Source organism: Hippichthys cyanospilos, chromosome 4 (genome assembly GCF_059441005.1).
Source record: "Hippichthys cyanospilos isolate Australia breed blue-spotted pipefish chromosome 4, RoL_Hcya_1.0, whole genome shotgun sequence".
NCBI classification, from domain to species: domain Eukaryota; kingdom Metazoa; phylum Chordata; class Actinopteri; order Syngnathiformes; family Syngnathidae; genus Hippichthys; species Hippichthys cyanospilos.
The window spans coordinates 9850878-9878398 of record NC_142372.1 but is presented as its reverse complement, the minus strand read 5'-3'; the positions used below and the strand labels follow the sequence as shown (position 1 = coordinate 9878398).

General features: G+C 38.0%; 2 protein-coding genes across 3 annotated transcripts; both read right to left on the bottom strand.

Moving 5' to 3' along the window:
- Positions 1 to 1376: 1376 nt before the first annotated feature.
- Positions 1377 to 4547, bottom strand: sec11a (SEC11 homolog A, signal peptidase complex subunit). Its single transcript, XM_088413905.1, has 6 exons — positions 4368 to 4547; positions 3414 to 3523; positions 3121 to 3270; positions 2925 to 3044; positions 1804 to 1861; positions 1377 to 1726 (listed from the first exon to the last, which is right to left on the bottom strand). Exons 1-6 carry the CDS (start codon positions 4416 to 4418, stop codon positions 1676 to 1678), a joined length of 540 nt encoding a protein of 179 aa, XP_088270031.1. The 5' UTR covers positions 4419 to 4547; the 3' UTR covers positions 1377 to 1675.
- A 5537-nt stretch (positions 4548 to 10084) lies between these two features.
- LOC148424519 (alpha-protein kinase 3-like) lies at positions 10085 to 27446 on the bottom strand. Of its 2 annotated transcripts, none has more exons than XM_088412160.1 (15): positions 26941 to 27446; positions 23713 to 23768; positions 23424 to 23623; positions 21155 to 21276; positions 20004 to 20121; positions 18998 to 19874; positions 14151 to 17313; positions 13852 to 13999; positions 13649 to 13776; positions 13521 to 13556; positions 13173 to 13447; positions 13007 to 13095; positions 12300 to 12517; positions 10995 to 11043; positions 10085 to 10913 (listed from the first exon to the last, which is right to left on the bottom strand). In XM_088412160.1, exons 3-15 carry the CDS (start codon positions 23549 to 23551, stop codon positions 10616 to 10618), a joined length of 5649 nt encoding a protein of 1882 aa, XP_088268286.1. In that variant the 5' UTR covers positions 23552 to 23623; positions 23713 to 23768; positions 26941 to 27446; the 3' UTR covers positions 10085 to 10615. The 2 variants fall into 2 exon arrangements, with proteins under 2 accessions (XP_088268286.1, XP_088268287.1); XM_088412161.1 differs by having other exon boundaries at positions 13852 to 13990.
- Between the last annotated feature and the right edge of the window lie 75 nt (positions 27447 to 27521).

The window sequence follows — 27521 nt, the reverse complement described above, 5'->3', positions numbered from 1 at the left end:
TGGGGACAAGGTGCAAAACTGCAAGTCTTTTTAAAAGAAAGTGTGATTTTATCAAATAAATCCAGAAACTGTTTTTAAATCAACACAACAATATATTTTAGGTATTTGATTGCAAATTGATTAAAAAAAACTTAAGTTTATTATATAAGTGAATTTATAATTATATTCTTTTAAACTCTTGATTCGTCTTGGCATTGATTTAAACAGTATTTTAATGTAATCGAAAGGTATTTATTTTATAATATTTTTCGCAAATCATTTTTAGTCTTAATTTCTAATTGAAAAGGTTAACTGACTTATCTGATTGTTTTGTTGTCATTCCCTTCTGCACAGCTCCATCTAGTGGATGCATAACGCGATCCCAGCCACTACTGTAGCTTCTACTCGATGTCCCTTTTAATGTGGTTCGTCCTATATACGAAAAGTTTTAAAATAGGCCAGTTGTTGACGGTGCGCCTTCTAATCTGGTGCGCCTTAAGTCCTCACCCTTGTTAAAATAGTAATAATACCCATAGGATAGACAGGCAGCATCCATGTCTAATTTGTATAAAGCTCCCTGATTGGCTGTGACAATGAGTCACACGACACTAGCGCGGTCATAACATGCTGCTGGTGTTCTGAGGACACAAGAAAATTCACACTGACTCTTTGGAGGTGATAAACTGCCATGTTTAAAACTGTGCTCTTTAAATAACCTTTGCCATTCTCTCACACACACCGCTAAATGTCAGCTCAATTAGAAGACTGTGGGACCCGTCCGGTCATTCTTTGGCAACAAGTTCACAGTTTCAATGAACTGCTTATCTTCAGTTTATCATGTGTGATGTGTTTTTTTTTTTTTTTTTAGCAGGGTACTATCTGCAGATGTAAAAGGGCAATTGGATGACACTATGTTCTAAACATGGATATTATGGAATGAAAAGGCTTCATTTTGATACAAAATCTAGTTAAAAGCGTTTTCAAAAATAACACTTTCATAAAAAAGGCAAAACATTCTCTAATGGGCTCACATTATTTTGTAAGGAATTCGACTTATTGTACAAAAAAGAACAATCATTGGTTAGTTTCACACCACAGATGTTATTGCTCAGTTTTTGTGATACTTTTTTTTGTGTGGTTCGTAGCATGTCAGAAGATCATATATGTATCGGATTTAGTACCACATAACGCAATGACTTGGGTCATATCTGAAAAAAAATCCTGATACATCAGTCACACTGCCATCAAAAGCTCAGACAGAATTGTGTCACTTCAGACTGCAGTGTGAAGTGAGCCTTAAGTGAATCTGCCAAAAAATGCTGTCAGACATCATGAATCAATCACAATACTTAACCAAGTTCAGAACTACACACACACACAAAAAATGCATCATAATGAACGGTAACCAGATTCCATTTTAATAATGTTCAGATTCAGTTGTCACAAAATACTTCATTTTTTTTTCAAAGACGATAAGTTGACAAAGAAATAAACAGTACTTAAATCATGCTTCAGAATGCACCACTTGAAACTTAAAATAGCCTTGTTCCCTCACAAAAATATCTTAAAGCTATTTCCATTTCTACAAAATGCTCTCACAAATGGTACAAAAAGCAAAAGGTGGACAGAGTGAAACTTAAAATTGCTGTGTTGAAGGCGCCATGACTTTTGTTTCCATCTTTCCTGGACGTAGATTTCACTCCCGGTGGACCAACACGAAGAGACCCAGCATGAAGAGAACGGCGTACTGCTCATGGACAAAGGACACATATCAGAAGGCTTGACCTTCATGTTAAATCGGCAAAAAAGTGCGGTCGGACCTACTTTAAATTTGGGGTAGTCGTTCATGAGGATGGTGACGATTCCGATATATGGCACAAACCTGGAGAAATGGCATTGGCGGAGTCAGCTCCATAGTATACTACATTAGTTTATTTGTCAAGCATGAAAGTAAAAAATAAAACAAAAACTGCCCGATGAGAACTTTTACTTGATAATTTGTGATAATACTTGGTTGACCCGGTCTAGATAGAAGCCGTAAGGCCATGTACTGTGGAAATTCCTTCTGAGAGGATAAATCAAATGAACAAGCAAGGGCAGGCTCATCAAGAGGTGAACAAATGTGAATCATTCGTTGAGTGTCGTCTACCCTTGATTTGACTCTAGTGCGTGATGGAAAACACGTATCAAGTGTATCAATCCGCCCTTAATCCAAATCTTGTTCAATGGAAATTAACTATTAAAAATCACATACACTTAATCCCTCAATCTAGCGATGGACACAAGTCGACATTTTGTGCCATCGACCTTGAAGTGAAGTGTTGATTAAAAAAAATGCACAGAACCTCAGCAGATATACAGCTTGTGGAGATTTAGCATATACATCTTTACGGTGATGTTATCTATAGATTCATCTGAGACCCAGCGTATTTGTGGACACAAATTATGGGATATTTTAAGGAACTTTGATTTATTTTTTAATTGCTTATATACAATATACATGTTATCTGCCCATCCATTAAGTCTGACCAACAACCTAGTATAGTTGTAAAGAAGAAAGCATAGGTTTAAATAAAGTTGTGGTGGCTAATTTGCAGTCTAAACAATAACACCACATTAACATTTTGAAAAGTAGTCGCTAGGGGTTTCTGAAAAGTTGTTAATATTCTCCTAAGACTCTTGTTCATTTGTATCCACTGAAGTGGTTTTTCGTTTTGTTCGATATCCTTTGACTCATGTGAGCTCTTCTTAGAAATCAGCGTGCACAGCAAAAGACATCCTTGTTGTTTCCGATCACGTTTCACGTGTTTGGGAGGGATGCAATTGAGTTTGCGACAACAAAATGGAACACAAATAAATACGCTGGGTCTCAGGAGGATATGGCGACAAAGTTAAGTGAAACACTGCATAAACATTGTCACCATGGTAACAAGCCTTTTACTTACCCTCGCGCTCGTCCCACCACGTCCTTCTTCTCCAGCCAGTGCTGTCCCTGCTTGTACAGACCTCGGTCATCCACAGCATTATTATCCCCTTTGGTTAAGAACTTAATGTCTCCATTTGCCCTGGAAACACACATGCGCATGCATCATTTTAGTCCCAAATGCCTTCAATGGACTTCTCCTCAAACATAAATCATACTTTTCGTGAATTTTCAACACTCTGTGTACTATTGGTATCTCTCGGCCTTCTATCCTGAACACAACGATCTCTCCCACCCGGATGGGGTCCTCCACGCGGTTGGTCAGAAATAGGAGGTCTCCTCTGTGGAAAGCTGGCTCCATACTGCCACTGAAATCAGCCGCAAAAAATGTTTTAATCATCATTCGTTTCACACCACATCACCATATGTCCCACCTGGCTTAAAAGTGGAAGTCGCCAATACTTTTCTTTGCAATAGAATATTTTACGTGCCCCTACCCATTGCAACATACCTGAGAACGACAACAATGGGACTCTCGCTGCCCGTGACCACCATTAGACCCTTCCAGATCATCAAAGCAGAGGAAACTATCATACCAAAGTTCAGCACTTGGTAATAGAGCTGCAACACAGTATTTACTATTTAATAATAAATAAAAACATGTATTGCGGCACATTTCAGTGCTTCAGGTAATACGCTTATACTATTGAATAATACAAATATGTACTGCTTAACAATTCAGAGCTTCTATTTAGAGATAATTTTGTGTTTAAGTACAAAACACTGCAAATTAGAACTTAAACGTTATAAGTTTAAGAACAAGAACTACTGCTTGCTGTCATAGAGGAAAGTTAAACAGCAGGCAGTAGTTCTTGTTTTAAGGAAACAATTACCAAAGCTTGATAAAGTACTGCCTTCATCACAAAGCCTATGAAGTCCTTGCATTATAGAATTATTAGAGTAGGTGCTTTTAATGTTTTGATGGTATGATGTAATTTTCTGCCACATTGCTTTATGAATGCATGCATGCATTTGATACGGTGTCACAAAATGCATAGGCTTCTTCGCCCTAAATGCTGCTCGTGTTTAGATATTCTGTAATTATTAATACGATCGTACATTAATTAATCTTTCTGCTGTGATTAAATGAGCTCACGTCATGAGTGAAGCTAATTAAAAGGTTCGCCCATTGTTACGTTAAAAATCCGGAAAGTTTGTCACCCTTTGTTTTACGTTTAAAAGATTTATGTCAAAGACAACTTGTTAACGATGATGTAGTAACTCGCTCGCTGATGCTCATAGCGGATCGGCAACTTCATGTTTGTTTCACAGTGCTGTGCAGCTAACTTGACATAAAAAAGCAGAGCATGTGTTTATTTTTTTCTTTAAATGAGTCGGTGGCTAGCATTAGCTCTGGGGGTTTCTTATCTACACAAAAGAGCCAAAGTGGCGCCGTTAGACCCACCTGCCGCTTGTTCATGCGACGGACGTCATCGAGAAAGTCAAACGATAACATCGTGAAAACGATAGTGGCGTCAAAAAACACCGAGATTCACATGAAAACGTGTTTGGGGAGAGAGCATATGGATGCGGCATCAGTTACAAAACTCGCATCCTGTCTTCGTCTTCCGGGTGCTCGCCACAACCGGAAGTCCCGCCCACCCGCGTGCGCTGTGTTGAGTTGGCGTTTCATGATACGAGGGCGGGAAAGGGAGGGGTGGGGTGGGGTAACTGGCTTGTATTAGAATATCTAAGCGAGACAACAATGACAACAACAACAATAATAATATTATTATTATCCATAAATATTTTGCTTTTACAGATTAAACTTACTTTAAAACAAGGCAAACGAAACATGAAACAATATGACAGTGTTTATCTACTTCATCGAGCTGTTAACTTACTAAATTATGAAACGCAATCTTTTAAATGTTCACTGTGAAAACCTCCCAAAATTCTACCAAACAACGGGCGGCATGAACATAAATAAAATCACTGGTGCAGCTTGTGCAAGTGACAAAGCCATTGCACTCTTGTGTAAACATCATTGAGTTTGATTCTAGTGGAATAACAATGCATTGGTTTGTTTGGAGAACATCAATTACACAGGTATTAAGAATGTGTGTTGTGACCATGTGAGTATTTTTAAAGTGTCCATCTTCATGTGTTGCTACACCTTTGGTAATTGTTGCTCTAAAGGTTATAACTTAAGAAACATCAGCTTTGTTTCATTCCCCCGTTCATGCACACTTTCTTAGGGTCTTTGGTTAAATACGCAAGTTAATGGATGATGAAACAAGCACAAGGCCACATTTTTGAGGAAATATTCACTTCAATCTAATAAACAAATTATTACAGGAAAAAATAAAACAATTCAAAGTTATGAGAAATATATTTAAAAGCTATATTACTCCTAACCATACCCAAACAAAAGCTGATAAAAAAAAATAAAAAAAACGACGGTTGTGGTGTTTGATTATAACAAGCCATCTTGTATCATTAAGCAAACATCCCTCGTCTATGAAAACAACTGCAGCGAAATTATAAATGCTGTCAATTTAATAAAGAGGGTAATGAAACACAGAAGAGAAAATAAATGGCCATTAATACAAATATTATCTGACAAAGGAAAAACAAATGTAGTTGGTCACGTTTATGTTCTATTGCTGACAGTGTAATTTCCTGGAGGGAATATGGAGGTAACTCCACACATGTCATTGTTTGTCATCAAGTTACTGCTCTTTTTCATTGTTTGTCAAGTCTGTCCCACCCACTCCCAGGTTCATTATTACATGTGGCTTATATATATTTTGTTTTTATCCCTCTTCCGCACTGACTCACCATCATTTTTCTTGTTTTCCATGCCACATGAGTAATACAGGGCGTGTTATAAGTAGATGTGACTTTACAAAGAGTGCTATAGGTGCCTTGCCATTGGCTACAGTATAACCACAACAAAAAAAGAGATAGATGAAAGTGCAATGCAGTAGAATGTGTTGTAAATCATAGAGATTAGGTCATTAAATCAACACAGTGTTCCCTGCTATATTTACTGCTGTACTATTAGTGTTATCTTAAAGTAAAGGCTCTGGAGAGACTTCATGACTACTATGACACATTTTCAATAAACATGATTCAGATGCACATGTATTATGTTATTTTTCCCCCATATGATGCCTTTTTTTAAATATTTGGGGGATTTTTGCAAATGTATGGCATTTTTGTGATCAATATTGTTCATTCATTACCACAGTATTACAAGTAAAATGAATACGGTTTTTTTCATTGTGTGTGTTAATAACCTGGTCATAAAAATACCCGTTAAATTTGCATATCTCAATAAAAGGGATTTAACTTGTTAAAAATTGCATGAATTTGGCTTTCTTTAATAGCTTTTTTCCAATTATGTGGTGAACAAAAAGCTAATAGTCTTATAACAATTACACCTTTATTATCACATTATCATCTTATTAGACTCTAATGATTATTAATTCATTATTGCAACCTCCAAGGAAGCCAAGTTTTCTTCAGTCATTGCTCATGTGCAAAAAATGCTCAAGTAATTTCTTGGATCTGGATACAGGTGCAGCCACAGGATTTATTTGTTGATTTATTGTTTGTTTGAATCCAATTATTTATTACAATACAGTTTTAGGGTTAAAATTACATTAGTGAAAAAAAACTAGACATTCTGTATAAAAGAGCAGGAGGTTTGAAATCAATTGATGGGGTAGCGCAACATTTCTTTTTGCTCTTAATTAGGGCTGTTTAGCCTTGCAGTGGTCCCTCTAAATATTTAAAATCACACATCTCCAATTACGTCTCATTCATGCATCTGTGTGCTTTAATCACGGCTAATTTCATGTGTGTTTACGACATAACCCTTATTAAGTTCAGCAATGGATCGCCGCATGGGAATGTGTGAAAGTCACAGCGCTGAGAAGCGAGCACAATTTCACAGTTGGTTTGTGATAACTTTACACTCCATTAAAATTACTGTCATGTTTCATACCCATAATAAACACACGCGCTCCATGTCTCATCTATGGTACTACTTTGTGTAAGCTGCTTTCATATATATATGTATATATATATATATATATATATATATATATATATATATATATATATATATATATATATATATATATATATATATATATATATATATATATATATATATATATATATATATATATATCAGAAAAAAATACCTTTTGATTACATTAAAAGACTGTTTAGATACCAGGTGTCAAACTCAAAGCCCGGGGGCCAGAATTGGTCCGACACATCATTTTATGTGCTAATTATGATTTCAAATTTCTGGCTAAAATACCAATAGTGCATGTTTTCTTCACATTATTTTGTTCCTAATACCGCTTTTGAACAGTTTTTAGCGGCCTCTGATTTCAAAATGTGTAAAATTGATTGGACTTCACAGTCACAATGGCCCTATGACAAAAAATATAACAACTAAATGGCCCTTGAAAAAACTGAGATTGACACCCATGCCAAGACAAATTAAGAGTTTAAAAGATTATAATTATGGTTCAATTAAATATTAAACTCAAATCTTTTTAATAAAATTAACCAAAAACCTTAAAATATGTTGTTTTATTGGTTTAAAAACAGTTTCTGGATTCATTTTATAAAAATCAAACTTTCTTTTACAAAAACTTGCATTTTTAGCCCCTTGTCTCCATATGAATTGCTTCAAAATTGGAGCATACATATCAGAATTTCAAACAGTGTGTTATAAAAAAAAAAATTGTAAAAAACACATTCATAACTGAAATATATGAGTACAAATGGAAGAATTTACATAGTAATTAGGTTATTTTTAATTTTTTTTCTCAAAAAATGAAAACTCGAGGTTTATGCACTGTATAAGGTGCACCGGATTATAATACGCACAAGGCTTTCAGGTGCGCCTTATAGTATGGGAAATATGGCCTTCTCTAACAGGTTCAAATATATTTGTATAGTATACATCCCAATAATCATCCCAAATTATGCAAATGCACAGCATTCATTTGTACGGCTTAATCCAAGCGAATGACTTTTCAAAAGGCGCATCACACACATGCATGTGTACGTAAGATGAGTGATTAGGCACTCCAATGTCAGGCAACGATGTGCGATTATGCATCAAGGTTGTCTTGTATTCATTGCTGACAAAAGCAACTTTTTGTAGATAAAACTTGAAATGCCAGCTCGTCTGTGGCATTTAGGCGGCTGTGATGCTTTTCATATCATCCTCCTAAATGCTATTACCTAGCGCCGATGCTAATTAAGGTCAGCGAGACAGCAAAATCCGAGGCCTTGCGTTAGGACTCTTGTTATAGCCCGCTGGTCAGTGCTATCTGGTGGACGGGAACATCTGCCTCCTGCATCTATTGGTGGCGTTATCTCGGTTAATAATAATGGAAAAAAAGAGGACCCAAATGACATGCAAATAAGATCAGGGTATTTTCGCCACCTCATAATTTGGTGTGTCAGAAATGTATTTAACGACGTGCTCAGAGTGACCAAGTCCACATTAGGCCTTGTTAAACATAGAATATCTTCAGTTGCCGACTGGCAATTCACTCATTTGCTGCTCTTATAATAGAGGCTAAATGTTCAGATTTGTCTCAAGTGATGTCTTTATTGCATTCCGCCAGAGCTGCCCGTGCCACAGCAAGTTTTTCACTTTAATTTCCTCCGCTTCGCTAACAACCTCCTATGTAAGAGCGTGTGGGAAAATTATTCCCGGTCTCATTGTTTGACGCTTTTCCACTCAGAACTAATGAGGCTTGTTTAAACGGATACTGACAATATGAATAACTCTTGTGAATGGAGTGAATGGGAAACACTTGTGCAGAAAATATGCAAAAAAATGCATTAGGCAGGAGTGACAGAATTTCATCCATCCGTTTTCTTAGCTGGTTATCCTCATTAGAGTCACTGGGGTGCTGGAGCCTATCCCAGCTGTATTTGGGCAGTGGGTGAGGGGGGCATCCTGAACAGGTTACCAGCCAATCACTGGGTACACAGAAACAAACAACCATTCACAATAATGTACACATCTAAGGACAATTTCAAGTATCCAATACACCTACCAGGCCGAGCATCCAGAGGTGCCACGCCGGCATGGGGAGAACATACAAACTCCTCACAGTAAGGCTGGAATCAAAACCACAACACCCGCATGAGAGGCGGATATGCTAACCAGTCTTCTACCATGTCACTGTCTATCTGTCTATCCATCCATCCATCCATCCATCCATCCATCCATCCATCCATCCATCCATCCTAGTATTGATAGCTTTTCTCGTTATTATTTTTTAACTTGTGGTATGAATGAACAAACAGTAGGTGGCAGAAGTGTTTTATCTGGTCTCAGTCACATGTCTGATCATAAGCAAGTCCATTTTATATCAGACACAACAACTAAGTTAAAGCACGAATAAAAACTTGGCGTGCCAAATAAGAGTTTTTGTTGTGGTTAAAGGATGTGACACTCAACCGGCTGGACATCATCATAAATAACAGCAAGTAAACTTTTTGGGGGGTAAGATAACATGCAGCAGTTACACTGGAGCGCTTACATAAAGGATGACTCACTAATGAACAACGAATCACAAGTGATTATCATGATGGGATTACCCTTTTGCATCGTAAGTAAACACACATTGGCCCAAACACGCCAATTTCCAAATTTAGCCAAAGCGTCTCACAAGGACAATGTTGGCCCAGCTTTATCATGTATATTACGATATGCAAACTATCTCATTCTGACTCATTATTTTCAAACATTCTTGATCTGCATGTCTCACCTCTTCCACTTAGCATGACGTCACATTTTTTTCCTCGTAAAAGACATTCTACATTTGCTCCGCTTTTGCTCACCAAAACGCCTTTGTTTAAATTAAAATGCCACTGAAAAAAAAACACACAAGTAGAATGCCATGAATATGTAACACCAAATATTATTTGTTTTAGCACCAAATTAAGTTTGTATGAGTCCCGCAGGCATTCTTGGTAAATTCTGTATTTACGATTTCCTGCAAAAGTAGTATGTGTAAAATCTAGGACAAGATGTGATCAGAGAAATTTAGGACTGGATGGTCCGCTTCTTTTCTTTTGTCAGACATGACACACACTCTGAAAACCTCTTTTGATATCCACAGCTTTGATTTATTTTACAACCAGTGACATTCACCATGATGTGGTTATAATATACAATGAGAATGTGTCACTGTACATCTATATCAGATGACCACAAAATGTTGACATTTCCGCTTGGTTGGCTTCTCGCTGTACAAAAGTTGACGTTATGATAATGATGCTTCTAAACATGTTCAATATTTATATGTTAGTCATAGTTAGCACAGAACATGCAGATACCCAATCAGTAAGCAATCAAGAAAACGGAAGTTTCATGAAGAATTCATGCTAAAAAGCTCAAAATGAGTGTATTTAAAACATGTCCTCACATCATCCAAATGACAATGAGAGCGGGTGAGACATTGTCGCTGCGGTGGACTTACCAACTAAGTTGAGAGCTAGAGCAGCTGCTAATGTCACGTTAGTTTTAGTGTTAGTTTTTTTTTTCATTTCTGGCGGTCTGGCAAGCCAAATGCAAATTACTGGCTCGCATAGATTTTTCTTGGTATCGGAGCAGGTCTCCTCATTTTCATTTAAGTGATGACAATTTGTAACGGTTCACATTCACAATGCGACTTCAACAGCAGCCTTCAGGCTTTTTGGGGCATCTTGTTCGGTCTTTCTGGGCATCCGGGGGCTGCCGGCGGTTCTCCTGCCGGCCTGTGGGCTGCAAGATCCAGGGGTCTGACTCCTGCGCTGCAATAGCGGGCTCCTGGAGCCTTTGGGCTTGGTTGGTGCCATTAAAGTGTCGGAAAGCTTGAGCGACCTCAGGCCCAGCAGACCACAGAAGTAATTACATTGATGCTGCGAGACAAACCCCTCAAATATTTGAGGATTGCCTTCCATTTGGAGAACCTGATGTCTGCATCAACAACAGTAAAATATGAGGTACAATGTCAAGTAATTGAACATGAACAACGCGCTGATATTTTACAATACTCACCCTGTATATTTTACTGTGATTCCAATGCTGGTGATCATTGTATCAACCCCTGAAAAAAAACAGCACAATGTTATCCTTCTTTCAAATTTGACAGGCTTTTTGAGGCATAAAACAGCCATGCAACTTATCAAGGAAAACAGCTTTCAAAATACCAGCCAGTTAAGATAAAATGGATACAATTTCATGTGATACTGTTGCAATTGTCTCATTTGCAGGACCCAAATACCAGGACGCTGGGACCAGGAAGTGCTGAAAAATCATTTTAATCTCAAAATAACAAAATGGCAAACCATATTCAGTGTTCCCTCACTATATTATGGTTTGGGCTTTATTTTCATTTATGACCATAACCTTTTCGATTGCAAGTTTATGTCACCATAATTCTTGCAAGTTCTTTTCTTTTTTACGACAGATCACTCAAAAAATTGCAATGTTGTGTCTTTTAAAGTAAAATGTAATCTTTATTACTTATATTAAGTTTTATTTGTGACCCCAGCTAATGCAGGTTTACCTCACAAATTTTCTTGATTTTCGTTTTTTATTAGTCGGACCAGCCATAAAATAACATTTTGATTTTTATGTATTTTTTTTAACAAAATAAACAAATAATAAAAAATTAATAAGAGAAAAAAAAACCTTATTTGTCTAACAAGCGCGGAAACACAAAAGGTTGGAGGGAGCTGACGGTTTAACACAAGGAACTGGGATGATCAGAGCAGGTCATTCATTATGGATGGTGGAGATGAAAGAATGGAACGATTGATCGTATAGAACGTTCGAAACATTTTCCACAGCGACATCTGGTGGCTATATGTAAAACATCACATTCAAACGGAACAATGTTGCAAATAGGAAAGTATTACTATTGTACATATGGAGTAATCTATATATTTAGGTTGAATATGTTTTAATTATTTGCTTTGTTTTTATATGATTATTATTTATGTAATTATTTATTTTATTACAAACTGATACAACAGATTGATGGAATAAAAAACATCTTTTATCACTGTCAGTTACTCCCTGACACGTTTACGTTTAATAGGCATTTTCATATGATGCAACTGTGCGATTTTATTTATTGTTCAGTTTTATAAAATGAATCACATGATCACTGTTCACGCTGAGACAACTCAGGTTTGGAAACAATTAGCAGGGAGGGGGTAATGGAACGCGAAATGAAAGAGACAAACAAAATAAACAAAAATAAGTCTCATCAAAACCAAAATCAACACATTAATCCAAAATCTGGAAATGAACCAACACGGTTTGTTGTTTTAGGTCAAATAAAGAATCCTAGTTTACCTTTGAGGCGCGTGATGAGCAGATTTCCGCTGGTCCACTGAAAGATCCAATGCTGCAGAGCACAACATTTAAGCGCTACCTCAGAGTTTGTTCTAATCTCGATCCGCCCAGTAGGGTCCATCGCTGCGTAGTTCTGATAGACTCCAGCCAGGTCAGCCTCCACCGTGGCATAAGGGATGCTATTTGCAGGCCGGTACATCAAGTACACAGGGATGATCCTGGTTTGTTAAGGATCAAAAACAACAAGTATTTCTACCAAGCAGAGCGCTTCAGTTTGGTTAGTACTGCACTTATATTTTAAATATTCTGTTGTAAAGAGTGTCAGAAAAAAACATACAAATATATAACAAATATATATAAAACTCAAAAAATCCAGAAGTTTGAAAATGCACAAGTTCTATTTTGTTTCATTTTCATTTTCTCCTGTAATTTATATACTATTGCGTGATTCAAATTAATGCATTAAATTATTCATCTTATCCTCACAATGCAAAAAAATCCCATTTACCAATTGAGAATCATTTCTACCATTGATATACAGACTAAAACTTTCAAAAAATAAGATTTATTTTTCTTGTGCAATTTCTACATTTTTTGACACCTTCAAGCCATTCCAAATTGAACCGTTCTGATTATCTGTAGCAAAACCTACTGAAAATTCACCATTATACTTGAAGCATTTACGGAAAGCCCATAATCAAACTCACTCAAGAGGAGACCCAAAGTTCTCGGTATTTCTTGCCTCGGCAGAGAAGATTTTGCAGTATTCACGAGCCAGATTCTGAATTTTACATTCCTGTATGCAGAACAATGGGAAATCGCTGATTAACGTTTACCATAACCCCAAACGTTCCATTTAGAAGTGAGACATACCTGCTTGACAAAGTCCAAGTTTCTGTCTATGAGGCTGTGTTCCTCCTTGCCTCCATAAGCAATGTGCCGTCGTGCTTTGATGATACACGTATGACCAGACTCAAACACAGGTTCCAGGCCATAGATGACTTTAGCCCTCCAGACTTTATGGGCACAGCCTGTGCCGATACAGGATTTGTGCACCATCACACGTCCAAACAAATTGCTGCCCCAGATGCCGCTGTCAGCCACGCCCTTGCTGAACACCAGGGGTGCCATTTCGATCTCTTCCCCAACTTGATGGAAGGACAAAATAGTTGGAAATGTACTCATCTTTGTGTTGTATTAAATGTTAACATGTGAGCTTACCACTACGGTCCTCACGGAGAGAAATCCCCGCCAAGACTGAAACGCATTTGGAGAAAGAACACACTTGGTATTGTCTCCGCAACATAGGTCACTGAAAAATTTAGTCATGGTGCCCGGTAACCACATACTATCTGGACTGAGCAGAAATTCAGTCGAGTCGGTCCCGTAGTCATTTGTGATAGTGCATTTGTAAACACCGGAGTCTTTGTTTGACGCCTGAACGACGGCCAGATTGACTTGGCTTTCATCCGCCACACTGAGAGACAAATCGGTTCAATAAATTCAGAGAATTGGCAATCGTTTCTAAAATGTTTGCATACTAGGAACACACCTTTTTTGAATCCGGGCAATCTCCAGTTGATCTCTGTACCAAGCGATGGTTGAGTCGGCGAGAATGTTGAAGAACTGGCACCACAGTTTGAGGTGTCCCGAGGCATCTGCAAAGCTCTCGCTGCGGATCTTACGAATAACTTGAGGAGCTAAAATGAAGGGAAGTGACCATGAGAAAGGTGTTTGTATCTATAATCACAGAATAACTGACATGATAATAACGGTACCAACGGTAGTGAGGAAAAACACTAAAGAAAATGGATGAAAGGGAAACAGCTTTGGATGTAAAAAGTATGTTACCTTTACATGGGTCCCATCTGTCCTTCTCAGTTTTCTCACTTTGGACGTCTTCACTGGGGGGTCGGCTCGATGCTTTGGTCACAGCGGTCAGATTCTTTCTACCCAGCATCGGTGATCGTTTTTCTACAAGAGAAGCTCTATCGTCGCTGGGCTGAAGTTGTGACTTGTTGTGAGAACAGTCTACGATTGACAAAGTACTGGTGGAAAGTGCGTTGTCCGGTGGGGAAACCTCTTGCTTATTGGGTTGATCATGTGGTAAAATTGTCTCCTCTATTTTGTCTTTGGAAGAAAGCATCTTACGACGTGCTCCTGAGGCCAATTCTTGTGGAGTTGCAGGAGTAAAACTAGAATCATAACCTCGTTTTTGCGACAAAAAACTGGCTTCTGGATTTGAATTTGGTAAGAAACTGATTGCTTCGATAGCTTCAACCATTAACTCCTTTTGGATTTCAAGGCAGTCTTCTGTATCTGCACTATGAACACTATTACTGGGAAATCTCAGCACCCCTAGTGAAGAACTGGTTGGATTGTGTTCTATTATCAGTGTTTGGGAAGTTCTTTCAGTAGTTCTCTGTTGAGCATCGGCATCATGTTGAATAACTGGGATTACATCCACAAGTCCCACGTTTTTGCCTTGAACCTTGGTTTTTGATGTGGATCTTTCAGTCACTTCCTCCGTAGGATTTATTGAAACAGGAAGGGTAGTTTTTGATGAACTTGGATGGGGAATGGCCGCATCCTCTTGTTTGCATTCTATGCTGAGGGGATCAGTGGCAGATAGACAAGGACTAGAATCTTCTTGACTAGCACTCGTCTTTTCCAGATTACTTTGTTTCACAGGATCTTCCTTAGTAGAGGTCTGGTCAACAGAATTTTTATTTGTGCTATCAGGTACTAATTTGATAGGTTCGGATTTAATCTCTTTAGAATTCACTGATTCAAGACTGTAGACATTTAAAGAACCAGGTTCGCGAGTGTCTCGGACATCTCGATTGGTTTCTATGCTAATGGGATCAACGGCAGATGAAGAACAAAGGCTAGGCTCTCGATAAGCACAATTATTTTTGAGATTATTCTGATTCTGAATATTTTCCTTTGAGGAGATCCGATTGATAAGATTTGTATGTATGCTATCAGATACTGACTTGACTGTTTGAGTTTCCACCTCTTTAGGATTCACTGGAACAAAAGAGTAAGTATTTAAAGAATCAGCAATGTGAGCTTCTGTCACATCTTGATTACCTTCTACGCTAAGAGGATCAATGACAGAAGAAGGACAAAGGCTAGATTCATCTTGAAAAGTTCTATTCTTTCTGGAATCAATTTCCTTCACAAGATTTTCCTTTGGAAAGATCTGGTCAACAGAACTCTTAGCTGTGCTATCAGGTACTGATTTTTTTGGTTGGGTTTCTACCTCTTTAGGATCCACTGATACAAAAGAGTACATATTTAAAGAACCAGTATCGCGAATGTCGCAAACATCTCGATTGCCTTCCTTGCTAATGGGAACAATGACAGATGGACAAAGACTAGAATCTTCTTGAAAAATCTCATTCTTTTCGGCATGATTTTGCCTCACAAGATTTTCCTTTGGAGAGGTTTGATCGACATGAATCTTAGGGTTGCTATCAAGTACTGACTTTGTTGTTTTATTTTCTACTGCAGTAGAATTTGCTGGAACAAAAGAGGAGTTACTTAAAGAACCAACATCAGGAATGCTTGTGATATCTTTATTGCCTTCTGTGCCAAGGGGATCAATGACAGATGAAGGACGAAGGCTAGGCTCTTGCAAAGTTCTATTCTTTTTGAGCGGACTTTGCTTCACAAGATTCTTCTTTGGAGAGGTTTGATCAACATGATTCTTAGATATGCCATTAAGTAATGACTTAATTGGTTGTGTTTCTACCTCTTTAGGATTTACTGGAGCAACAGAGGAGTTATTTAAAGATCCAACATTGGGAATGCTTGTGACATCTTGATTGCCTTCTGTGCGGAGGGGATCAATGATAGGTGAAGGACAAAGGCTAGGTTCTTGCAAAGTTCTATTCTTTCTGAAAGGACTTTGCTTCACAAGATTGTTCTTTGGAGACGTTCGATCGACATGATTATTAGGTATGCTATCAGGCACTGACATCCTCCCTTGAGCTGGAATATCTTTAGGATTCATAGGATCAGAGGAGCAATTATTTGAAGAACCTGCTTGGGGCAAGGCTGAGACATCTTTATAGCATTCTGTGCTGAGGTAATCAATGGGAGATGAAGGAAAAGGATTAGGACCCTTTGGAGGACTCGTATTCTTTGCTAAAGGGTTTTGCTGTGCTATATGTTCCTTGGGATTGTTTGCATTGGCGCTAATCTTGGGTATGATACCAGGTTCAGATTTTTTCTCTGGAGCTTTGCATTTAGTTTCCTTGATTTTAAGGTTTTGAGATTTGGCTGCAGCAGTGGGAAGTGCTGGCAAGCCTGCGGGGATGTCTTTAGCAGGACTTGTACCTGGAGACTCCAGAGCCTTTATTTGGGCCCGCATTAATTCTGCAACTGATATGACTCTGGTCTCAGGTTTGGGGATTTCTTGCAAGTCTGTGGACGGCTTCTCATGTAAACTCTGAGTTTTTTTGCATGGATCAGCAGTTTCAACTTTTTTCTGTTTGTTTAACTGTAATTCCGGGTTGGGGTTTAAACTAGTGAGTTTTTTGTCTTTATTACCCACAACCGCGGGATTAACTACTGTCGGGACTTTATCTCTGGTGTATTCTGGTTGTTGAATCGTGGTTTCAGTTAAAGTCTTAACAGTCTTTTCTTTTGGCACCATTGACCTCTTATTGTCCTTGCCATTATCCTTTCTATATCCTTGTACCTCTATCCCTTCAATACATTTTCCCACTAAATCAGTTGGGCTTTTTTGGTCTGCAAATGAAATGGGTTGCAATTTTTGCGGGACTGGGTGGCTCTCCCTTAATCCCTTGGAATGATGCTGTCTTTGTTGTGGTGATTTGACAATAGATGTGACCGAATGGAGCCGGGGGTCCTCTGTTGTAGCCGCTCCTTTTGTTGGGGTTTTCTTCTGTGGCTGTGCATCTGCTGCTGCCAAACGTCGGTAAGGTGGAGGCTCCAGTTTGACAGGTGTATCATTTCTACTCATCCATGTTGAAGCCGGTGTAACCTTGGGAGACAATTGAAGCACATTTTTCCAGGCTGTAAATACTAATGATACATTATCCGTAGCAGTGCAGGACATGGATAAACAACAACAGCGTAGATTTCAACGACTATACCAAGACTGCCATTAGGCTTTTAATGCTTCACACTCTGTGTTGGGATCTTGTGCATCTCCAACATGATTCCAGAGGCCACATACAACATATGACATATGACAAAAGCAATATCTGTGAACACTGCAATGGAAATACATTCTGATTAAAAATACGTCCAACAGTTAGATTCTAAAGTAAGATGAGACAGTGAAGATGGTCCACAAAGCGAGTCGATACAAAAACGTTTGTCTCAAAAATTATACGTTGAGAAATATTTGGATCTATTAGAACAATTTCCGCTTGTGTAATTTGAGAAATGGTCTCGTCAAAGTTACAAAAGGTGATAAGTTCAGTGTATCCGTTCTCTGATTTGTGGTCCAGACGGTGTCAAATTCACATTACGTCTAAACCTCGTTTTATAATTAGCAAGAGAGGTTCCCTGAGTCACACGACATTCCGTAATAGATGAGCTAAGCAAGGCCAATCATGTTCACTTTGCCCATTTTGAGCTGCAAAACCCGACCTCAAAAGCCTTTAAAGGTATCCATTTTGATTGTTCAAGTATATTATAAAATAACGATTTGCTTGAAATAATGACAAAATGACAAGCATATTTTATCTTCTTTCCCTCTTTCTAATCTGGGAAATTGAAGTCTGTTCACAAGTGGCTATTTTGTGTTGATGTGTGATTACAATAGAATGTCAATCATTTTGAGAGGCACTTCAACTGAGCTTCGTCTTATCTCCTTGATGTCAGTAGCTGTGCACATGGTTGCGTAAGTCGCTGTCAAAAAACCCCCAGAAGCAAACAACATTTGACTCATAATTGCAACATAGCAAACCCCTGTGGTATAGATTGGTTTAATTAGAGGTGTCATATTAATAGCTTAATTACGATCAATTGATTACAGTCATAGTGAATTGTTATTGTTTTTTAATCGTATTAATCTACTTTTGAATCTCTATGCTTTCTGTATGCTGATTTGATACGTTTTTACTCAATGGGCTTGTTGTGCTTGAGTTTGCATTCCTCGTTAGTTTTCCAACCATAAAAGCATCTTAAGTTTGGCTACATACAAGTAAATGCAAAGGACTCAGCTGAGACTGCAGCCATAATTAACGATAGGACGCTGATATAGTGAGACATAGCAAAGTTCTTTGCAGAACTAAATTTAGGAATACCTGTGCCTTCAAATTAAAATTGCTAATAATTCTGAGTTAGCAAACAGATTATTTTATTTTTAAATATTTTTTGTTATGCAATCAGCCAGTATCTTAATGACAGGATGATAGATCATGGCTGTCAAAAAAAAAATAAAATAAAAATTGGTATGTTAGTATTTTCACTGCTGCCATAAAACAATATGATGCAATTCTGTACTGTATTTTATGGTGCCAAGGTCCATTTATCAAAAAGTCTCATTAAAAAAAAAAGTAATGGCCTCATAGCCAGCTTGTTGCATGTGCAAACATGAGTGAATCAGGAAGCTTCATTGGCATTGGAGTGCATTGACATCGTTGATTCTTTAAATAGCAGGAAGTTGCCTAGCACGATGATGCCATGAGCTCATGGGAGAAGAAAAAAAAGCTCACCTCACTCGGCGCCGACGCATTCTTCTGCTTGGCTTTTGTTTCCTTTTGCGGCAGCGGATCTGAGGTCTGCTCAGGTAACGCAGCCTTATTCTGGATGATCCCATCCACTGATCCGGTGTTAGACATGTGCTGCCTGACTTGGCTTGAGGGCTGTTGGGCTTGTGGTGCATTTTGAAGCCTGGAGGGAATGCGTGGATTCTTCTCAGACACGTTCTCGTCACGTTTAAGGCCACTTTCTTTGTCTTTTCTCGAACCTTGCGGAGAGCGAAGTGCCTCGGAACTTTTGTTCCGTAACAGTTTTCCCAAAGTTGCTCTGTTTTTACGCTCTGCCATGTTTCTGCAACTTTCCACTTGCATGAGCTCCTCTGAGGCTGCTTGTTTCATCTCCTCAGACATCCTCTCTCCTCTGGGGCAAATCTTGATCTTCTTTTTGGCAAAAGGAGTCTTGGCAATGCCCGCCACAGTTCCATTCTCAATATTTGTTTTCCCACAAGTCTTAGTCACGCTTGGCGGCTGCTCTTCTGACGGTTCCTCTGCGGGTTCCTCCAACCTCACCTTTGAATCCTCCTCAACCGATTGAATGACCTCCTCTGTGACCTCGCCTTCCACGGAGTTGGGCGTGCTCAGGAAAGGCTCCATGGTGGAACGTCGCTTCCTTTGCGAGCGTTCAGGGCTGACAGTGCGAATAGGCTCCTGGTTCTCCTTGCCGTTGACCTCTTTGCCTCGGGCATCCGTTTTCTGCTTGAGCTTGCCAAAGTACCGCTGGTGAATCTTGAACTCGTTCATTCCGCCCACTTCCAGAACCCCGGAACAGGACACAATGCCTTTACTGTTACTGGCCGATACCTGGTAGATGGCTGCGTCCTCCACAGTACAGCTGGGAAGAGAAAAACATTCAACTTTTTGGTGATAGGACCTCAGACCTGAATCAGTTGAACTAAACATATTAAATAACTCATTTTTGTGAATATCCTGTAAAACACTTAAAAGTATACGATGTACTTACTTGTAAATATGCAGGGAATGGGTTTGCCCGTTGCGAAATATTTCGTATTTAGGAAGTCCACAGAATCTGTCCATCTGTTTATCATCTTTATACCAAGTAAGTTGAGGGATGGGATAACCTGAAAGACACAAAAGAGTCTAAATAAATAAAAACATAAAAATACTAGTACTACAACTACTGATAATCAGTAATCAAAAATTATATTCCTGCATTTCCTTTTGCAATTCACCGTTTCATTATTGATGCTTTGTATAATGCCTATGCTGGATACATTATGGAATTTTTACTCACAGTCCTTGTGTAGACAGACCTTAAGATTATTATTATTATTATGTATAACTTTTTGCAAATGGAAAAATTGATCAAGAAACATAAGGGCCCAAATGATTAATTTGCCAGCCGATCATGGCCTTGCGAGCATCAGCCAAAAATGATTGGCCAAATGGATATTATTTTCATTTTTTTACACTGTGTACTATAATCATTTACAGCAGTGGTACAAAAGTAACACTAGCGTCATTATTTATCACACATAGATCCACAGCATAACCTCATATTCTTAAATATAAAATGTCATTTTGTTGATAAGCTCATTCTGCGGACATATCATTCAAAACAAAGCAAATCTCAATTGTTATAAACAATGATGAGGTGGGCATTGCAAGGAATTGTGCAGAAAAAATGATTTGGATGTCAGTACTTTACACACAATATAAAGACAGTTTCTCTAATAAAAACATAAAATACATACTACAGCAAAAATTAGGCATAAATGTGTTAAATCTGACACATAGTCAACTATTAGCAACACAATCCCATATGTATGACAAGATTTAATGTGCATTACATCACATAATCTGTTCTATGAACCAAAAATGTATTAATTTTTAAAAATAATTCACATAGATTTGGCCATAGCACACAAATTCTGATTGCATTATTTTGCCTTTGATGAAAAATGAATATACTGTACTAATAGTTGGTATTAGCTCCGAAAAAAAAAAAGAATCTTTTTTCCTAGTGGTCGCATAGTGTATTGAAATCTTCCTCCAACTTGCATTGATTCAAATTCGACATGTGACCCGCGGATGAATGTTTTTTTCCCAACTAGGCTCTCATTTCACATTTGACAAATAAGCGGCAATGCTCACCGGTCACCACACAGAAAAACTTGACGTCGCTGCTCTCTGATACAGCTCTGGACTTGAGAGTGGTCACGAAGGCGGGCTGTGTTTCCTGTGTCAGTTGAGCTATCACGCTGCACAATGTGCTCCTGTGCAGAGAGCGGCTTTTCAATACATTCAACACTGAACAGTGAGATCCAGTTGAGCTCACATGTCCAGCAAGGCTGAACCGACACGCACGTATGGAATATATATGTGATGCCACAGTGCCATGCATGACTGGTATTGCTCTCCTTCTCAGTGTTGGGGTCAGCGAGTACTTTTACAGCTCATTGCATGCAACTCACAAGTGAGCAAACCAAATATGACACAAACGCACTTTAAGAGTAAAAATGCGAGTAGCCTTTGGCCTCTAGGCACCACTTGATGTTTCTGTTTGATTAAGCATGATTGATAACACTGGAAATACCACTGCTAATTAGCTTTAATGAATGTCTTGAAGCACAAGTATCTGGTCTCCTTGTGTTTATATTTATCTAAAAAATAACACACAAAATGTCTCATTGCTGTGATGTCAACAAGGACTTCTCAAAGTACTTGCCTATGTTATATTTATGTCACGAAATAACACAAGATTTTAGAATAAAAAAAAGCAGTGAAAACCTTTTATCCGCATTTTTCATTGAAAATCATGTAGATGACCACAAAATTAAATTAAAAATACGTATACAGTGTACCTGATGAAATTCATGCATCTCCAAATTTTCTTAGTGTAGTATTTGCATTTTTGCCTTTGTAACAAAATGCAAAGTCCAACAAAACACATACATCTCCATGTTCCCTTTTTTGTTTCCTTTTTAAAAATCCAGTGAACAAAACTTACTGTATTTACATTTATTTTTATTTATCAATAAAATCCAATGTGAATCATACTATTCATTTTCTGTTCCAAATATCCTATGTAGGGTTATTTTGATGAGATGACGTTTATACCAGCTGACCTTTAGCAACAGGCACGTACACCCAGGACTTATTTTCCGTTTTTTTCCCTATTAATCTAAACAACATCGGATGAAAAACATGCATATGAAAATGTTTTCCTTTTTAAATAACACAAACCCCTGTATATGGAAAAACTATATAGTAGACCAATTTTTAAAACTCTTTTTACAAGGCCAAATGAAAAAAAAAGCCTTGTATCCCCATACAGATAAAAGTCAGCCTAATTTTGTGACGTTATGATATAAAATATATGCTTTTCTTCGATTCTTTTTTTTTTTTTTTGTTCTTGATAACGAGTACTGCACTTTGTGCTTAAAATGTCAAATTGTTGTTTTGCCTGGTGGAATAAAAGTTTTTCTAAATATTAATCTATCTTGTGAGGATATAACTAGTTAATTGTGATCAACTAATTACAGTCATTTTTAATTGCTAACGTTCTGCTTTCTTATGATTCAGCATTTATGAGGATTGAAAAACAAAGGTCAATCAGACCCTGAAGTGGACAATGATTGGCTGTTATTTTGTGTGTCATAATATGATAGGCTATTAATGTAGGTGGGAAGGCAGAAGGAAGACGTGAAAATGGAAGAGCGTGTGAGGGACATCAGTCTGATGAATGATAAATTTACCTTTAAAAAAACATGATGACAACTTTGATAAAAGTAGAATAATAAGCATTATTTGTAAGCAGAAGTTTGCTTATCACAGAAGCAGCTCAAGTTCAGCCAAGCGCATAATTCCAGCGCACCCAGCCGTGACTGCAGCCGCAGCTAGCGATAGCAACAAACATGCCAATGTTGCAAGCCATAGCAAAGCTCGCCAAACTAAATTCGACAACACTCGCGTTTGAACAGGTCTGTTTGACGGACCAGATGGAGAACGTTTTATTTTAATGGTATTTTCTAATTATTTGGATGATTTAAAAAGGAAAACAGTACTATTCTTCCTGATGGATGAAACAAAAGTTTGCAGCCAGCACTGGGGACTAGTCTCAAAGTCTTAAATACAGAAGAAAATAAATGGTTAAAAGTGCATGTCAGTCTTCTAAACTACTTTAACAACTGAAGACACTTTGTTATTGTGGTAGATCAAGATTTTGATCTGCCACAATAACACAAAAAGAAAAAAAAAACCTGCTTGAGGGTTTTTCTTAGGGGTTTTTCAGCGGCATTAAAAATAAATGAATTAAATCAGTTAATTATCATAATTGGTGAAATTCTCATTTTTCACTGCTGTATGTGCAAAACAGCCTCTCTGTCAACATGTTTGAAGTGTATTTGACGTCACACCGTACCTGTTCTCTGGCCTGACGTTTGAGAGGTAGCTGCAGCCTCCAGGCCGGCTATTGCCAGTGATCCCATTCCCGTGGCCAGATCTTCCATTAGCCGAATGGGAGCGTGGCATTGTCCGCCGAGAACCCATTGGTATGTCCGCAAAAGTTCTCCTCCTCTCAAAAATCTTGCTTAAATTCCTTCAAGTTACTGCGGATGGCAGCTGAGAGGGAAAAAACACACATGCTGAGTCCAGACATTGTGTAACTTAAATTTGTTCGCTATACAAATCCCTGAATGCAGTGCACTCACCGTGGAAGAGGTCACGTCCCTCTTTGACAGATGCACCACAGCTCTGACTCGAGTCTCTGCGATTTCCAATCAGACAAGAGCATGCGTACACATCGGCTGCTGCCGCACTATTTTTAGTGGGCCCTCAAATAGGCACAAGAGTGCCCCCCAACAACCTGCTTGCACACCATTGTGTACAATAGGATGCACCAGGCGCCCAAACAACACGTCAACACTCAAGTTAGATACACTGCAGAGCTAACAAGGAAAGAATGATTGAAGGGTGGAAGTCAAGTCAAGGTCATTGCATATTTGCTAGCTCTTAAAATAGAACATTTGTAAACATCACCCGTTTCTTGTATTCCTTTAAAAGCCATCGGGAATCTTATTTGGTAATTTAAAACGGATGGTACACACTAAATATAAAGCAGAAGATCTCTCCTTGCCAAGAAGAACCTGATGAATCATTCTTTATTAACTTCAATTAAATTCAAGCATTACCATTTCAATTTCTAGGAAATATTTTAGATATCACACTGATCAGGAGTAAGAAATTCTTTTAAACTCATATGCTCATGACACATATTGCGCCATCATCTTTTATGTAGATTCATTATTTGTAATACAAATTTATAATTACATGATATGCATTTATTCACTATATTTTATACACAAAGGCAAATCCGAAATATGGTTTAACATTGGTTTATTTATTTTAAAAATGTGTTTTCTTTACTTTACGAGTAACAATGCCAAAATATGGATTTTCATTGTTTTTAGGAGATTAAAATAGTAACTGGGCTATATAATTTTTGATTCAACACAGTGAATAAAAATAATAGACATAGATGCGTTTGGACTTGATTGTTGAAAAATAATACTTTTGTAGAGAAGCGGTTTACACTTGATGAAAATAATTGGAGTAACATGTTTTTTATGCAGGTGCTTCTTTTTATTAAAAGGCTGTATTAGATGCAGGACTTGGTTTTCATCCAATGCTGTTTTTATGAAAAAAAAATGAAGAACTGAATATGGGGATACAGTACACGTTTATTCATTATGGTTCAATTAAATTATTAAAACGTGTAAAATAAGATTTGGTGAAGCCTAGTTTTCATTTTTTCATTATTTAAAAAAGAGTGCATAAAAGAAATGATTTAAAATGGAGATGAAGACATACTCTGTGGTAGGAAAATGATTACAACATTTTGTTTTAAAACTGTCATGTCTACTTGACTCTGGCTTGAATGGCTAGTCTGAGTCTCAATTTTAAACGGAACTTTCTCCGATTGCATTGTATTGCATGAAGGAAGTCTTGCGCAATATATTAGAATAAAAATGCTTCATCATGATGATGAAGTGTCACTGTCCACCGACAATCATTTTGCATCCCAAAGGTAAGGCAGCTGAAATAGATCGGCCTTACAAGGGCACAACTCACTAATGACTGCATGCTTCTCATTTTGACACACACACACACACATGCACGCACGCACGCACGCACACACACACGCACACACACACTCTTCGGACATGCATACACTATCTGATGAATTAAAAAGTCACTCTTTCCGTTGGGTGTGTGTATACTAGATGAAGTTGGGCGGTATGCATGTGAAATCGGTCCCATGACACATACCAGCATCCCCTTTGCTGAGCCATTACTTATAGGCCAACCATTGAAGCCACATTTGACAACGCGTGTATGACAATTTTTAAATATTAATTACAACACTGCATAGCCATCCTCACATGAATTCATTTGATGATGACATAGAACATATTTCAATGTATTTCCTGGAACTAAATGACAAGCCCGTGCTACCAAAATATAGTAACAGAAATTATAATGGCTGTTGGTCGGCACTGCAGCAAACACCTGCCACTATATTTTGTGAGCACAGTTACCTCACCCTTGTCGGGATATTTCGGAAAGGGGGTGTACTGATGGATCAAAGCCCCCGAGTGTGGAAACATTACAAATGTAACGTGACTCTCTCTCTTTCTAAACAACCAGAGAGCACAGCCAGCCAGCCTGGTTTTATGAAAACACACACATATATATTATATATATATATTATATATATATATATATATATATATATATATATATATATATATATATATATATACTGTATTTATATGTACACACACATAAAACGAGGCTTACGCCAGTAAAAAATATATATATTCCAATTCTACACTACACTTAATTTTACCCTTTACTTACCCTTTAAAATGATATAAATTAAATGGCAGTAGCTCAAAATTTGATTAAGTTACAGCAGGTGTTTGTATGCTGCCAAGTTGAAATTCCTATTTTTAAGAAATACGCATTTAAAGTTTTGCCACATTTATCTTTTAAATGACCAATGCAACCAGGAGGTCAGAAAAAAAGTGGTGAGTATTTACTGGAGAGTAAGTACCAATAGTAAGGACATTTTCTGGGATCTGAATACTCTAAAATCTGAGTAAGTTTAACAGCTCAACAGATAAAACTGGGCAAAAATTGTTCTTTGACCTCAACCCCAATTTCAGTCTAAAAAAAAATCTGAAAAGTTTGTTAAAGGAGCTGCCGCAATAACTAGAAAACAACAACATTAAAATAAGTAAATTGGAACTTCAAACTTGATTCTCAATAAAAACACGTCGAGTCATGCATCATATTAAACGCCTTGCAGTGCTGCCCGAATCCGTAAAAAAATGTATGCACATGACAAATATCAACAACACAATGCAACATATAGCAACAACACCCCAAGACTCGAAGAGATATCAAATGACGGCCTTCAACAAACTAAAAGCTTTTGACCTTAATGCATCGCACAGAATGAACGTCAGCAAGGTTTCATTTTTCCATACAATTATATGACCAAATTTATCTGTGTTGTATAATTGACTCCTTTTCCATGTTCATGTAGCTAAAACTGAAAGGGCGTGATGGATGATCTTGTCTGCAAATGCTTTCTTACACTTGCACTAAATTCAATAAGCTCGTGCTTTAAAATAGTGTTGTCTAACACGCAGTGAAAATCTTCCCGCTGTGAACGATGATGATCAGTGTGCGCGTGTGTGGGGTCCACCATTTTCTGATATCTGCTATACGGTACACGAAACAGCAGCTGCATGAGGACACGCTGATCCAGCCGGGCTGTTTCAGGGCCACGCTCCCACATGTTTGCAATTGTGAGATGTCGACGCAGATAAACAGGGATGGTATAAAGAGGAAGAGGAAAAGGGGTCACTCACATGCATGTGCACTGTTTGCTTGTTTGGTGGCTCACTATGGAAACCCAGCTCAGCTTTGTGCATCCGTCAAGGCGGTGACATCATCTTCTGGATATTCACACCAGTGTCATATCCAAGGAAGCGGCAACTAGAGAATGCTTGACTTGTTGGGACAGCTGACACACACACATGCATGCACGCACACACACATGCATGCACGCACACACATGCGGGGATACCGGCACACTCTTAATGATTGCGTCACTGTAGTTAAATAAAGCAAAAGGTTCTACACTACTTTTTACACCACGGCTTTCTGACATTAGTACAACTTGTACTTAAAGTTACAGCCAGCGGCTTAGAAAGCCATTTACAAATAATCAACAATCAGCTGGGCAATGAAGGAGGCGGCATAGATTCAAACCCAAATCAAACCCCTAATCAAATGTTCCTCTCTTATGCATGTAACTAACCCTAACCCTATTTAAGATGGCTGCACAGCGGGTAAGGGGTTAGAATGGGGGGGGTGTGCAAACTATAGACTACAGGGTGCTTTATTAATTTTGAAAGCGTATATAACGGAAATAAAATACAACTTTTAC